The 16485-nt window shown below is 41.4% G+C and overlaps 1 protein-coding gene across 2 annotated transcripts in view; it reads right to left on the bottom strand.

Moving 5' to 3' along the window:
- Window positions 1–7847: 7847 nt before the first annotated feature.
- HSD17B7 (hydroxysteroid 17-beta dehydrogenase 7) overlaps window positions 7848–16485 on the bottom strand; it is a 69924-nt gene continuing 61286 nt past the window's right edge. For both annotated transcript variants that reach the window (XM_053694079.1, XM_053694080.1), the window contains one exon: window positions 7848–8376. In XM_053694079.1, coding sequence (XP_053550054.1) covers window positions 8281–8376 — 96 coding nt within the window. In that variant the 3' untranslated portion in view covers window positions 7848–8280. The remainder of the gene's footprint in view (window positions 8377–16485) is intronic.

Below are 16485 nucleotides of genomic sequence, written 5' to 3'. Positions count from 1 at the left end.
GTTGCTAAACATTGCATGTTCTATCTGAATCATGATAGAAACAAAAGACAAAAAGTAAAAACACTTAAGGACAGCATAGCAATAGCAAACATCTTCAAAAAGTATTACTCTTCTTCATACAACCTTGGAAACAATCCCATTCACCTAACCAACTGCCCGGAAGGTGTACAAAATGAGAACCACAGAGTATTATTTTTCGAACCTCTAATTACCTAATCCCACTCCTGAAGACTCAGTATACCTAGAGTCCCCAATCTCCACTGAAGAAATCTCTAATGCAGTAAAAAAACATGCCTAATGGGAAAACCCTGGGCCAGACGGTTTTGGCATAAAATACTATACAACTTTCACTGTGCAACTAACACTCCACCTTTCCACACTATTCAATACTCTCCTTGACAAAGGCGGGTTACCACCTAGCATGTAGGTGGCCCACATTACGGTATTACCCAAACCAGGTAAACCCCCAGATTGCCCAGAAAATTTATGTCCAATATCCTTATAAAACATGGACATAAAAATGTTTACCAAAATGTTAGCCAACAGAATAAACAGATTTCTAACCATATTGATACATTTAGATCAGGTGGGGTTTACACCAGGGAAGGAAGCAAGAGACAACACCCTTAAGGTTTTACAACTCATTGCACATGCGCACACACACCCAGATCCCTGCAGTACTCATCTCTACAGAAGCAGAAAAAAACTTTGATAGAGTGAATTGCCCATTTTTAAAAAGAAAACACAGTCCCATATGAATTTCAGTCACAAATGTATTCAACTTATATGATTCCCTCTCAGCAAATGTTAAAGTAATTAGTCTACTCTCAGATAAATTTCACATAACCAATGGGACAAGACAGGGCTCTCCTCTGTCACCCATACTATTTGCATTATCTATCGAGACACAAGCTCATAAGATAAGAAATGACTCAGGGATTAATTGGTGAATCTGAATATAAACTGCCCATGTACGCTGACAAAGTGTTGCTAACCCTTATGAACCAAAATACATCACTCTCAAAAGTTTTACAGTTTTTTAAAGACTATGGCTAAGTTTCTGACTTTCAACTTAACCTGAGAAAATCAGAGATCTTGAACATATCAATATCTCAAAAAACCTTATCCAGGTTATCCCCTTAAGGACCAGCGACATACCCTGTATGTCGCTGGCCTTTTTTTGGGGCTTGATTGTTTTATAGCGCGGTCTTGCCACCAGCGTTGAGACTGCTTTATTCCACAAAGCCTGCTGGAGGGAGTGCATTAATAGCGTGTTCTTGCTAGACTTGTGCTATTATGTCCTGAAAAAACCCTTAACAACCAGTGACATACAGGGTACATTGTGGTCATTAAGGGGTTATAATAGGTTACCCTTTACATCTTCAAACATATTTTTTTTAAAGTATCTTGGGAATTTCATCTCCCCAGACATTATTTGAATCCAATTACAAACTACTTGAAAACACTATCATAGGAGACCTCTCCAAATGGAGAAACAAATCTATATATTGGGTAGGTAGAATGAGTGTAGTTAAAATGAATGTTGTGCTGAGAATCTTATATGTACTACAGGAACTACCTATATCATAAGTTACCCTACAAATGTATCCACAAATTACAGGGCCACGTAAAAAAACCCATCTGAAATGGCATCAGACCACGAATAAATAAAAACATTTTATATTTACCAAAATAAAACGGGGACTGGGAGTTCCAGATATTACTAAATATCGATCAGCCACCTTCTTGCACACACTATTAAATTGGAGCTCTAACAATGGAGATAAACAATGGGTTACACTAGACAGGGCGATCCTAAACTGGGACAACTTGGGCAACACAGTATGGCTGCCTGCAAATCATACACCACACACATCTCTAAATACCCCATACTGAAGGAATTTTACTCGGTATTTTAAAAGGGACAATCTACACCAGAATATTTACTGTTTTAAAAGATAGATAATCCCTTTTATTACCCATTCCCTAGTTTTGCATAACCAACATAGGCTCAAACGGAGCCTGTTGAAGAACTTTAAGAACTAGGTTAAGACTCCAGGGAGGAGTAACCGGCTTAAACACAGGCCTGATCCTGACCAAGTCCTGACAAAACGATTGTATGTCGGGGACGTCCGCTAGACGTTTACGTAACAAAATAGACAAGACAGATATTTGACCCTTTAGCGAACTTGTCAATAAACCCTTCTCCAAACCTTTTTGGAGAAAAGACAAAATTCTAGGAATCTGAACTCTACTCCAAGAGTAGCCTTAGGATTCACACCAATACAGATATTTACGCCATATCTTATGGTAAATCTTTCTAGTCACAGGCTTACGAACCTAAATAATGGTCTCAATGACCGATTCTGAAAATCCACGGTTAGATAAAATTAAGCGTTCAATCTCCAAGCAGTCAGCTTCAGAGAAACTAGACTTGGATGAAGGAAGGGCCCTTGAAGTAGAAGGTTCCTTTCTCAATGGAAGTCTCCAAGGTGGAAGAGATGACATCTCCACCAGGTTTGCATACCAAATCCTGCGAGGCCACACCGGTGCAATGAGGATCACTGACACCCTCTCCTGTTTGATTCGAGCAATGACCCGAGGTAGAACAGCGAACGGGGGAAAAAGGTATGTAAGACTGAAATTCCAAGGTACTGCTAGAGCGTCTATCAGTACAGCCTGAGGGTCCCTTGACCTTGACCCATACCTCGAGAGCTTGGCATTCTGCCGAGATGCCATGAGATCCAGTTCCAGCTGTCCCGATTTGAGAATCAAGCTGGAAAATACATCCGGATGGAGTTCCCACTCCTGCGGGTGAAAGGTCTGTCTGCTCAGAAAATCCGCCTCTCAGTTGTCCACTCCTGGGATGTGGATCGCCGACAGACATCAGTTGTGGGTCTCCGCCCACTGAATTATCTTAGCTACCTCTGTCATGGCCAAGGAACTCCGAGTTCCCCCCTGATGGTTGATGTAAGCCACTAAAGTTATGTTGTCCAACTAGAACCTGATAAACCGGGCCGAGGCTAACTGAGGCCAGGCCAGAAGAGCATTGTAGAGTGCTCTCAGCTCCAGAATGTTTATGGGTAGAACAGACTCCGACTGAGTCCATGTCCCCTGAGCCTTTAGAGAACCCCAGACTGCTCCCCATCCCAGTAGGCTGGCGTCCATTGTAACAATCACCCAGATGGGTCTACGGAAGCAGGTTCCCTGGGATAGATGATCCTAAGACAACCACCAAAGAATGGAATCCCTTGTCTCCTGCTCCAGGTGTAATTGTGGAGACAGATCCGCATAATCTCTGTTCCACTGCCTGAGCATGCATAACTGCAGAGGTCTGGGGTGGAAACTGGCAAACGGGATGATGTCCATAGCCGCTACCATCAGACCGATTACCTCCATACTTTGAGCCACTGATGGCTGAGGAGAGGACTGAAGTGCTAGACAAGAATCGAAAATCTTTAATTTCCTGACTTCTGTCAGAAATATTTTTATTGATATGGAATCTATTATGGTTCCCAAGAAAACTACCCTTGTAGTTGGAACTAAGGAACGCTTTTCCAAATTCACCTTCCATCCCTGAGATCGGAGGAAGGATAACAACATTTCTGTGTGAGATTTTGCTTGTTGAAAGGATGGCGCCTGAACCAGAATGCCGTCCAGATAAGGCACCACTGCAATGCCCCGCAATTGGAGCACCGCCAACAGGGATCCCAGAACCTTTGAAAAAATTCTGGGAGCTCTGGCAAGGCCGAATGGAAGAGCCACAAACTGGAAGTGTTTGTCTAGAAATGCGAACCTCAGAAACTTGTTATGATCCTTGTGGATGGGAACATGCAGGTACGCATCCTTCAAATCTGCCGTTGTCATAAATTGACCCTCTTGAACCAAGGGAAGAATGGAACGAATAGTTTCCATCTTGAAGGACGGTACTCTGAGGAATTTGTTTAGACTTTTGAAAGGTCCCGAACACAGAGTAAGAACGCCTCTCTTTTTATCTGGTCTACAGATAATCTTGAAAGCAAAAACCTGCCCCTGGGAGGAAAGATCTTGAACTCTAGCTTGTATCCCTGGGACACGATGTCCACCGCCCAGGGATCCTTAACATCCCGAACCCAAGCCTGAGCGAAGAAGGAAAGTCTGCCCCCACAAGATCTGGTCCCGGATCGGGGGAAGGCCCTTCATGCTGCTTTTGAGTCAATAGCGGGCTTCTTGGATTGTTTTCCCTTGTTCCAAGATCGGTTAGGCCTCCCGGAAAGGCTTGGACTGTTCCTGCTTCAAAGAAGGAGAGGAAGGTTTACCCTTGAAGTTTCGAAAGGAACGAAAATTGCTCTGACGTTCCTTCTGCTTATTCCTCTTATCCAGAGGGAGGAAATGGCCCGTAATTTTCCTCCCGTAATGTCAGAAATTATTTCCGTCAATCCCGGCCCAAACAAGGTCTTTCCCTTGTAAGGGATTGCCAAAAGCTTAGACGACACATCTGCAGACCAAGATTTTAACCATAATGCTCTGCAGGCCAGCACAGCAAAACCGGAAATCTTTGCTCCCAGTTTAATAACCTGTAGGGAAGCATCTGAATTAAAGGAATTGGCCAACTTAAGAGCCTTGATCCTATCCTGGATCTCTTCAAGGGGAGTGTCTGTCCAAATAGAATCAGACAACGCATCAAACCAGTATACTGCCGCACTAGTGACGGTAGCAATACACACCGCAGGTTGCCATTGTAAACCCTGGTGTACATACATTTTCTTGAGTAACCCCTCTAATTTCTTGTCCATAGGATCTTTAAAGGAACAACTATCCTCTATGGGAATAGTGGTCCTCTTAGCTAGCGTGGAAATTGCCCCTTCCATCTTGGGTACCGTCTGCCAAGACTCTGTGATAGAGTCTGCTACAGGAAACATCTTCTTAAATATAGGGGATGGAGAAAAAGGGATACCCGGTCTCTCCCATTCCCTAGCAATAATCTCTGTAGCTCGATCTGGTACAGGAAAAACCTCCACCATGGAAGGTACATCAAAATATTTGTTTAGTTTACTAGACTTCCTATGATTGACTACGAGAGTAGTGTCGGAGTCATCCAGTGTAGCCAAAACCTCCTTACGTAACAAATGGAGGTGTTCTAGCTTAAACCTGAATGATACAACTTCAGTATCAGAAGGAATTGCACTGTCTGAGATTTCACCCTCAGATGCTACCGAAATATCTTCCTCCTCAGATTTTTGGGAGGGGGCATTCGGAATAGCCACGACTGTGTCAGCAACCTTACCTACTGGTTGTTAACAATCCCTCTTGTGCTTTCCCTGCAGCATGGGAAAAGCAGAGAACGCATTAGAAACCGCAGGGGACATGAGGGAAACAATGTCTTGCAACGTAACTCCAGGTGGAGTAAGAGAGGAAGCGCAGGGCACTGGATGTGTGGACGATAAATGTTGGGACATTTGAGGAGAAAGCTGCGGAATATCTTGTACATTGTCAGAAGACTCCTGAACAGCATCCGCCCTATACAATGTTGGCTCAGAAAAAAGTCTATCCCTGAACTGTAAAGTTCTCTTAATACATGAGGAACAGAAAGGGATTGGTGGTTCCACAATAGCATCAAAACATAAAGAACATGTAACATCTTGCAGGGCATCTTGGTCCATCTTTATTCCCCAATAAACAGAATAAATAGATAAACAAACTGATATTTTATTTAGAAAATACCCCACAAAAAAAAACGTTACTGTTCTTTTAAATTTTAAAAATGCAACTGCTTTATTTTTCTGCAACAAAATAATAAGGTATTACAAAAAACACTCCGGACAACCTCTAAATCTCAGTTTTGCTGAGGTGCTTACCTGTCTGACTGACACCGGAATGAATATTATGCTAGATGAACCGGACTCAACTTCTATTTTCTGTCAATTGAAATCCGGTAACCGCAACACTATTAATATCTGTGACGAAGCTTCTCCGCTCCGGAACACAGGAAGTGTATGGAAAAGAAGGCGTGCAACAAAATTTGCCGCCCCAGCTAACTCCGCCCATCGTGGGCGTTACAAGATTAACCTCCCGTTCAGCCAAATGTATTGCAAAGCCGTCGGATATTAAAAAAAAAGTCAAAACACCACCTCTGAGCCTGATCTCCTCATCCCCAGTGCCTGCCATTACCGCTCATAATAAAATTATCCCCTAAGCCAGGAGGATGTCTTTTTTGTCCCAGTAGTACTTTTAAAGTGCCATCTTTTATTCTGTATACGCTCCCAGAAAAATAAAAAGTTAGCAAGTTTCTTCCAGAGTTCAAGGAATTAACTACAAATTCTTAACGAGATGGTACCTTATGCCCTACAGATTGCAGATCTACCACAAAACCACTGGCAAGTGTTAGAGGGGCTGTGTACTTTTGGTGGGGTTGCGTAGGAATCCAAAAACTTTGTGATGAAATGACGCCACAATGAGTAGGGTTTTGGAGGCTCTCTTCCCTAACAAACCCAAAACACTACTCTTCCTAGGCCTTCCCAAACTAAAAAACAAAGTCAATGATACCCTGATGATTCTTATGCTCAACGGCCTAAAATTCTTAGTCCTCAAACCCTGGAAATCCCAAGTGATCCCCAATACAGGGGAGTGGTTGGCTCAGGTATATCTACTCTTACAGATGGAAAGATAGCATTATATTTGCATACATGAAATGATGTTGGAAACATGGAACAGAGCGAGATAGAAATAAACCCTTTGCCTTAAACTACACTTAGACACTTCAAATGTAATACTATAAAATAAAGTTGAGTTCCAGCCACCAAATATCTTTAAAAAGGGACCTTTATTTAAACATGGCAGGGTCCAAAGTATGTCCAATAGACAATGTTCCGTGCCTACGATCAGCCCTTAGACATGTCATGCCATGAGACATGACTAAGGGCTGATTGTAGGCCCGAAACGTTGTCTATTGGACATACATTGGACCCTGTCATGTTTTAATAAAGGTCCCTTTTTAAAGATATTTGGTGGCTGGAACTCAACTTTATTTTACTGTATACAAGCTGGAGGTGGCTGACCCAGGGTTCCATGCCCCACAAGAGTGCTGTTTTCCAAACTACCTGAATTTTGGACTTCAAATGTAATCACTTTTCATCCCCCCCCCCCCTTTTTTACCCTGCTTCTCTCAACAGTTCTTATATGTTTCACATTATTAATAGGCCACATTCACAATGATAGAGTGAAAGATGAAACGTTATTGAAATTAACTGCACAGTCACAAATTATTGAGTCATGAATACTCCATCTCATTAAGACATCTGAACAAAGAACAGCACATCCACAGTGATGTTGGAGGATCGTTGTCTATCGAACTTTCTTGCTTTTTTTCTTTGCATACATCCAAGAACTCTTTAAGCTCAGAAAAGGGAACAGGCAATATATACAAAAGGGAACATGTTGTTGACATGTTTGTGATCACTTACTAATGTATTTATACACTTTGTTACAATAAACATTCTGGGGAAAAAAATTGCCTGGGAGGCTAGTGGCAAGTGCCAGTGAAGAGCAAGGTGTAAAACTCTGTCTGGATTTACTCAAGTAAATAAAAATAGCACCATTCAAGAGGGCATTTAGCATGTACTAAAGTATATGTTGTTTAATATGCGGAACAAAATACTTGTTTTTACTATTAGGGGAGACCTATAGTATTAGTAGTGTATTAGTCAACAATAGAGATGTGGGTTTTTTTCCCTTATGCACCAATGAGCAATCTGTTCCTTGGGATGAGCTGTGCACAAACACTTCCTGTTACTTAAAAAAAACAAAAAAAAACAGCTGTAACTTCCCCCTTTTCAAGCACAAAAATATGAAACATATTTACACAGTGCTCTTTCATATGAACAAGTTTAATGTTTCTTTAGAGTATTTTAATGCTAAAAGAAATGTACCCTCCTTGTCTTAAATATAAACAGTGTAGATAACGGCCTATAGTATAGTATAATGTAATACTCTCCCATACAGGGCCCCAACAGGACATGATTAAGTATTGTCTCAAATTCAAGTTTCAAGGCAATAATTATTTATGGTACATTCTTGTGATCTTTCCTTACAGTGCTTTGTTACTGTTCCCTGCATATTTAAGTTGGTTTCTCCTACAATACAAAAAAACTGAAGTTAGATCAAAAGAAGCAGCTTTCTTGAGGTTTCTGGTCCCAAAGGATTCCGGGGTTTGATGCATCAGTGGCAAACAGTAACCTGAGATTTTATTTGCCGGTTGTATCAAATTGAGATGTTTTTTTTTTTGTTTGTTTTTTTTTATTCTTATTTATTTACAGAGGTAATTTTCTTTCGAACCTGCTTCTCTAATTCCAGGAGCTTGTTATAAAACTGGTCACTGGTTTCTTCATCCAGGTCCATCTAATAGGGAGTGAAAGAAAGCAACTGGTCAGAGAGGCAGTTGTAGAGAGGCCTTATATTTTAATACCAGAAAGAACAGTTTACTAAAAGGGAACCCAGTTTTTCTCTTTTGTGATTCAGATAGAGCATGCAATTTTAAGCAACTTTCTAATTTCCTCCTATTATCAATTTTTCTTCATTCTCTTGGTATCTTAAAAGGGACACTGAACTCACATTTTTTCTTTCATGATTCAGATAGAGCATGCAATTTTAAACAACTTTCTAATTTACTCCTATTATCAAATTTTCTTCATTCTCTTGCTATCTTTATTTGAAAAGCAAGAATGTAAGTTTAGATGCCGGCCCATTTTTGGTGAACAAACTGGGTTGCCCTTGCTGATTGGACAGCACGAATAAAAAAGTGCTGTCCATGGTCTGAACCAAAAGTTTGCTGGCTCCTTAAGCTTAGATGCCTTCTTTTTAAAATAAAGACAGCAAGAGAACGAAGAAAAATTGATAATAGGAGTAAATTAGAAAGTTGCTTAAAAATTGCATGCTCTATCTGAATCACGAAAGAAATTTTTTTGGTTCATGTCCCTTTAACTTGAAAAAGCAATAATGTAAGCTTAGGAGCTGGCCAATTTTTGGTTCAGAATCCTGTGTAGCGCTTGCCGATTGGTGGCTAGCACTACCCAGGTACTGAACCAAAAATGGGCTGGCACCTAAGCTTGCATTCCGGCTTTTCAAATAAAGATACCAAGAGAATGAAGAAAAATTGATAACAGGAGTAAATTAGAAAGTTGCCCTAAATTGAATGTTCTATCTGAATCATTAAAGAAAAAAATCTGACGGCTCTGAGCCATCGCAAATTGACTCAGTCAGGTGCTAACGACGGCTCAAAGCCATTGCTAGCACTCTCCCACCTTGAGGGAGATCTGTGGGCTCCCACCTGCTCCTACCCCGATCGGGCCTGCATAGTGACCGGCATCACGGGGGCTTCACGTTTTGCATGGTGACGTCATGCGTAATGACGTCACCACGCAACTTTCTTGAACAATTACAATGACAAGTATAGGGAAAGGGGGCATGCTGCTTAGAGGCCTCTATCTCAGGCATCTAAGCAACTACAGACCCCCAAGACCCACCTAACTTTTTCAACGGTATAAGTCTTGGGGATCTGAAAAAAAACTAAAAAAAAAAAAAACTAAAAAAAAACTCAAAGGGTTAAGCAAAACTTTACCTGTGTGTTTAATCCCCCTTTGCAGAGTTAAGAACAGAGTTCCACAGTAAGTACTGGAAAATTCTATACTCTTACTAATTAGAGCTAAATGTACTATCTTTAAAAAGCTAATATGTTATTGCCCTCTACTTAAATCCCATGCAAAAACTTTTGTTTTTTAAATCAAGGTTAAAAAGGGGACAAAATGTTTTTTTCATAGTTCAGACAGCACATACAATTTTAAAACAACTTTCTAGTTTACTTTTATTATCAAATGTGCTTAATTTTCTTTGTATACTTTGTTAAAAGTGCAGGAATGCACTACTTGGAGCTGAACACATCTGGTGAGCCGATGATAATAGGCATATATGTGCAGCTACCAATAAGCAGCTAGGTTCTAGCTCCTGGGCCTACCTAGGTATGTTATTTAAAAAAAATATATATCAAGAGAATTAAACAAATTACATAATAGAAATAAATTGTAAAATTGCTTAATCTGAATCATGAAAGTTTAATTTTGACTTAAAGGGACATGAAACCCAAACATTTTTTTTCATGATTCAGATAGAGAATACAAAGTTAAACAACCTTCTAATTTACTTCTATTATCTAATCTGTTTTATTCTCTTGGTATCATTTGTTGAAGGAGCAGCAATGCACTACTGGTTTCTAACTGAACACATGGGTGAGCCAGTCACAATCAATATATATATATGCAGCCACTAATCAACAGCTAGAACCTAGGTTCTTTGCTGCTCCTGAGCTTACCTAGACCTTTCAGCAAATGATAACAAGAGAAGGAAGCAAATTAAATAATAGAAGTAAATTGGAAAGTTGTTTAAAAACATAATTTATGCTTACCTGATAAATTTATTTCTCTTGTGATGTATCGAGTCCACGGATTCATCCTTACTTATGGGATATTCTCCTTCCCTACAGGAAGTGGCAGAGAGAGCACCCACAGCAGAGCTGTCTTTATAGCTCCCCCCTTAGCTCCACCCCCCAGTCATTAAACCGAAGGCTAGGAAGAAATAGGGGAAACTATAGGGTGCAGTGGTGACTGAAAGTTTAAAAATATATATATGCCTGTCTCAATAAACAGGGCGGGCCATGGACTCGATACATCACAAGAGAAATAAATTTATCAGGTAAGCATAAATTATGTTTTCTCTTGTAAGATGTATCAAGTCCACGGATTCATCCTTACTTGTGGGATACCAATACCAAAGCTTTAGGACACGGATGAAGGGAGGGACAAGACAGGGACCTTAAATGGAAGGCACCACTGCTTGTAGAACCTTTCTCCAAAAAATAGCCTCCAAAGAAGCAAAAGTATCAAATTTGGAAAAAGTATGAAGCGAAGACCAAGTCGCCGCTTTACAAATCTGTTCAACAGAAGCCTCATTTTTAAAGGCCCATGTGGAAGCCACAGCTCAAGTAGAATGAGCAGAAATTCTTTCAGGAGGCTGCTGTTCAGCAGTCTCATAGGCCAAACGGATGATGCTTTTCAGCCAAAAGGAAAGAGAGGTAGCCGTAGCCTTTTGACCTCTCCGCTTACCAGAATAAACAACAAACAATGAAGATGTTTGACGGAAATCTTTGGTTGCTTGTAAGTAGAACTTTAAAGCACGAACCACATCAAGATTGTGCAACAGACGTTCCTTCTTTGATGAAGGATTAGGACACAGTGAAGGAACAACAATCTCTTGATTGATATTCTTATTAGAAACAACCTTAGGAAGAACCCAGGTTTGGTACGCAAAACCACCTTATCTGCATGGAAAATAAGATAAGGGGAATCACACTGTAAAGCAGATAGCTCAGAAACTCTTCGAGCCGAAGAGATAGCAACTAAAAACACAACTTTCCAAGATAGAAGCTTAATATCTATGGAATGCATAGGTTCAAACGGAACCCCTTGAAGAACTCTAAGGACTAAGTTTAGGCTCCAAGGCGGAGCAACAGGCTGAAATACAGGCTTAATTCTGACCAAAGCCTGACTAAATGCTTGAATGTCTGGGACATCTGCCAGACGTTTATGTAGCAGATATTTGCCCTTTTAGAGAACTAGCTGATAATCCCTTCTCCCAACCTTCTTGGAGAAAAGACAATATTCTAAGAATCCTAATCTTACTCCACGAGTAACCTTTGGATTCACACCAATAAAGATATTTGTGCCAAATCTTATGATAGATCTTCCTGGTGACAGGTTTTCTAACCTGAATCAGGGTATCAATGACCGACTTGGATTAGAAGGTCACGCCTCATTGGCAGGGTCCACGGTGAAACCGAGGACATGCCCACTAGGTCTGCATACCAAGTCCTGCGTGGCCACGCAGGTGCTATCAGAATCACTGAGGCTCTCTCCTGCTAGATTCTGGCAACCAGACGTGGAAGGAGAGGAAACGGTGGAAATACGTAGGCCAGATTGAAGGACCAAGGCACTGCTAGAGCATCTATCAGTACCGCCTTGGGATCCCGGGACCTGGACCCGTAACAAGGAAGTTTGGCATTCTGACGAGACGCCATCAGAACCAATTCTGGTGTGCCCCATAGCTGAATCAGCAGAGCAAATACCTCCGGATGGAGTTCCCACTCCCCCGGATGAAAAGTCTGACGACTTAGAAAATCCGCCTCCCAGTTCTCTACCTGGGATGTGGATTGCTGAGAGATGGCAAGAGTGATCCTCTGCCCATCGGATTATTTTGGTTACCTCCATCATCGCTAGAGAACTCCTGGTTCCTCCTTGATGATTGATATAAGCTACAGACGTGATGTTGTCCGACTGAAACCTGCTAAATTTGGCTGCAGCAAGCTGAGGCCATGCCCGAAGCGCATTGAATATCGCTCTCAGTTCTAAAATGTTTATCGAAAGAAGAGATTCCTCCTGAGACCATAAGCCCTGTACTTCCAGGGAGTTCCAGACTGCACCCCAGCCTAGCAGGCTGGAATCTGTCGTTACAATGAGCCACTCTGGCCTGTGGAAGTACATTCCCTGAGACAGGTGGTCCTGAGACAACCACCAGAGAAGAGAATCTCTGGTCTCCTGGTCCAGATGCAGTCGAGGAGATAAATCTGCATAATCCCCATTCCACTGTTTGAGCATGCATAGTTGCAGTGGTCTGAGGTGTAGGCGGGCAAAAGGAACTATGTCCATTGCCGCTACCATGAGTCCGAGTACCTCCATACACTGAGCCACTGATGACCGAGGAATGGAATGAAGAGTTCGGCAAGTGGTTAAGAGTTATGATTTTCTGACCTCCGTCAGAAATAGTTTCATTTCTACCGAATCTATCAGAGTCCCTAGAAAGGAAACTCTTGTAAGAGGGAAGAGAGAACTCTTTTTTTTTTTTTTTTTTTAATGTTCACCTTCCACCCGTCCAGCCAACACAATGTCCGTGTGAGACTTGGCAAGCTGAAAAGTCGACGCCTGAATTAAGATGTCGTCTAGATAAGGCGCCAATGCTATGCCCCGAGGTCGCAGAACCGCCAGAGGGGACCCAAGCACCTTTGTGAAAATTCTTGGAGCCGTGGCCAACCCTAAGGGAAGAGCCACAAACTGGTAATGCCTGTTTAGAAAGGCAAATCTGAGAAATTTATGATGATTTCTTTGAATAGGGATGTGTAGATACGCATCCTTTAAGTCCACGGTAGTCATATATTGACCCTCCTGGATCAGAGGCAGAATAGTCCGAATGGTCTCCATCTTGAATGATGGAACTTTGAGGAACTTGTTTAGAATTTTTAGATCCAAGATTGGTCTGAAAGTTCCCTCTTTTTTGGGAACCACAAACAGGTTTGAGTAGAACCCTAGCCCCTGTTTCTCTTTTGGGACTGGGCGGATCACCCCCATGGTATGTAGATCTTCTACACAGCGTAAGAACGCCTCTCTCTTTGTCTGGTTTACAGACAATCGAGAAATATGAAATCTCCCCCTTGGAAGGGAGTCTTTGAATTCCAGAAGATATCCCTGGGACACAATTCCTAAAGCCCAGGGATCGTGAACATCTCTTGCCCATGCCTGAGCAAAGTCTGCCCCCTACTAGATCCGGTCCCGGATCGGGGGCTAACCCTTCATGCTGTCTTAGAGGCAGTTGCAGGTTTCTTGGCCTGTTTACCCTTGTTCCAAGCCTGGATCTTGGATTGGTCAAAATTCCCCTCTTGCTTTGCAGCAGAAGAAGCTGAAATGGAACCACTCTTAAAGTTCCGAATGAAACGAAAATTTTTTTGTTTGGTCCTCATCTTATTTGATCTATCCTGAGGAAGGGCATGACCTTTCCCTCCAGTGATGTCTGAAATAATCTCTTTCAGTTCAGGCCCGAATAGGGTCTTTCCTTTGAAAGGGATGTTCAAAAGTTTAGATTTAGATGACACATCAGCAGACCAGGACTTAAGCCATAACACCCTGCGTGCTAAAATGGCAAAACCTGAATTCTTTGCCGCTAATTTAGCCAGTTGAAATGCGGCATATGTAATAAAAGAATTAGCCAACTTAAGGGCCTTGATTCTGACCATAATCTCCTCTAATGGAGTCTCCATCTGAAGAGCCTCTTCTAGAGCCTCAAACCAGAAAGCAGCTGCAGTAGTTACAGGAACAATGCACGCAATAGGTTGGAAAAAAAAACCCTGATGAACAAAAAATTTCTTCAGGAGACCCTCTAATTTTTTTATCCATAGGATCTTTGAAAGCACAACTGTCTTCGATAGGTATAGTTGTACGCTTAGACAGAGTAGAAATAGCTCCCTCCACCTTAGGAACTGTCTGCCACGAGTCCCGCATGGTGTCAGATATAGGAAACATTTTCTTAAAAACAGGAGGGGGAGAGAACGGAACACCTGGTCTATCCCACTCCTTAGTAATAACATTCACAATCCTCTTAGGGACTGGAAAAACATTAGTGTAAACAGGAACCTCTAAGTATTTATCCATTTTACACAATTTCTCTGGAACCACTATAGGGTCACAATCATCTAGAGTCGCTAATACCTCCCTGAGCAATAAGCGGAGGTGTTCAAGCTTAAATTTAAAGGCCGTCATATCAGAATCTGTCTGAGGAAGCGACTTTCCTGAGTCAGAAATTTCTCCCTCAGATAACAAATCCCTCACCCCTACTTCAGAGCATTGTGAGGACATATCAGATACGGCTACTAAAACGTCAGACAGCTCAGCATTTTTCCTAAACCCAGAGCTATCCCGCTTTCCTTGTAAACCAGGCAGTTTAGATAAAACCTCTGTGAGGGTTGTATTCATAACTGTGGCCATGTCTTGTAAAGTAAAAGAATTTGACGCACTAGAGGTACTTGGCGTCACTTGTGCGGGCGTTAGTGGTTGTGACACTTGGGGAGAGCTAGATGGCGAACCCTCATTTACTTCTGATTGAGAATCATCTATTGCTCTAATTTTAAGTGCTAATATATGTTCTTTATAGTTTATAAACATATCAGTACAATTGGGACACATTCTAAGAGGGGTTGCCACAATGGCTTCCAAACATATTGAACAAGGATTTTCCTTGGTGTCAGACATGTTAAACAGGCTAGTAATGTAACAAGCAAGCTTGGAAAACACTGTAATCAAAGTAAATAACATTTAGAAATAAAACCGTACTGTGCCTTTAAGAGAAAAAAAGCTGCACAAATTCCGCAAAATAGTGTAAAAAAGCAGTAAACTTAACGAAATTTTTACAGTAGCATCATAAAGGCTTAATGACTTTGCACAGCTATGCAAATAAACAATTAACCCCTTAATAGCAAAACCGGATTGAAAAAATTCAAAACCGGTAAAAAAGACTTTCAGTACTTTGCCACAGCTCTGCTGTGGATCCTACCTGCCCTTCAGAACGATTTGTGGGGGGAAAAACGTTTTTTACAGCCCTCAACAAAGCAGGAACCTCAGGAGAAGCAGTTAGATGTCTCAGAGGAAAAGAAACTGCGCAACAGAGGCGCGAAAATAGGTCCCTCCCACCTCACTCGATGTTTTGAGGCCTATCAGAGAAACACCAGAGTGTCTCTTAATTAACCATGTGAGTTATAAAACTCAAAAAACAAGCCACAATAACCCCTTTAGTCCCTTCAAAAAACTTTATAATTTTCACTGAATAAAAAACGTTTTTTTCCTAACAGTGTCACCAGTAACTAATGAGCCCTTCAAGCAAGCTGAAATTCCTATCAAAGTGTCTGAATACAGCTTACCCTTCCCTCATGGGGATATTGCCAGCCTTTTCTAGAATTAACACAGTCTGTCTAGAAAAATATAGACTGAACATACCTCATATGCAGCTTAGCCTGCAAACCGTTCTCCCAACTGAAGTTTTCCAGTACTCTTCAGGCCTTGTGAGAACAGCAGTGGATCTTAGTTACAAAGTGCTAAGATCATCATCCTCCTTGCAGAAATCTTCATCCCTTTTCTGCCAGAGAATAAATAGTACACACCGGTACCATTTAAAATAATAAACTTTTGCTTGAGAAATAAAACTAACGTTTTTGTCACCACATAGCTCTTTGCCCTTCCTAGCAGTTAAGCAGGCAGAGAGAATGACTGGAGGGTGGAGCTAAGGGGGGAGCTATATAGACAGCTCTGCTGTGGGTGCTCTCTCTGCCACTTCCTGTAGGGAAGGAGAATATCCCACAAGTAAGGATGAATCCGTGGACTCGATACATCTTACAAGAGAAATTGTATTCTCTATCTGAATCATGAAATAATTTTTTTGTTTTTCATGTCCCTTTAACTGCCAAACCCTGGTTGAATTAAAGGGATGCTAATTTTTTTTTTCATGATTCAGATAGAGCATGCAATTTTAAGCAACTTTCTAATTTACTCCTATTAACAATTTTCTTCGTTCTCTTGCTATCTTTATTTAAAAAGCAGAAATGAAAAGTTTAGGAGCCGGCCCATTTTTGGTTCAGCACCT

This window comes from Bombina bombina, chromosome 10, assembly GCF_027579735.1.
Source record: "Bombina bombina isolate aBomBom1 chromosome 10, aBomBom1.pri, whole genome shotgun sequence".
Lineage (NCBI taxonomy): Eukaryota > Metazoa > Chordata > Amphibia > Anura > Bombinatoridae > Bombina > Bombina bombina.
Note: the sequence above shows the minus strand (reverse complement) of the source record. Positions and strands in the feature narration are given on the sequence as shown.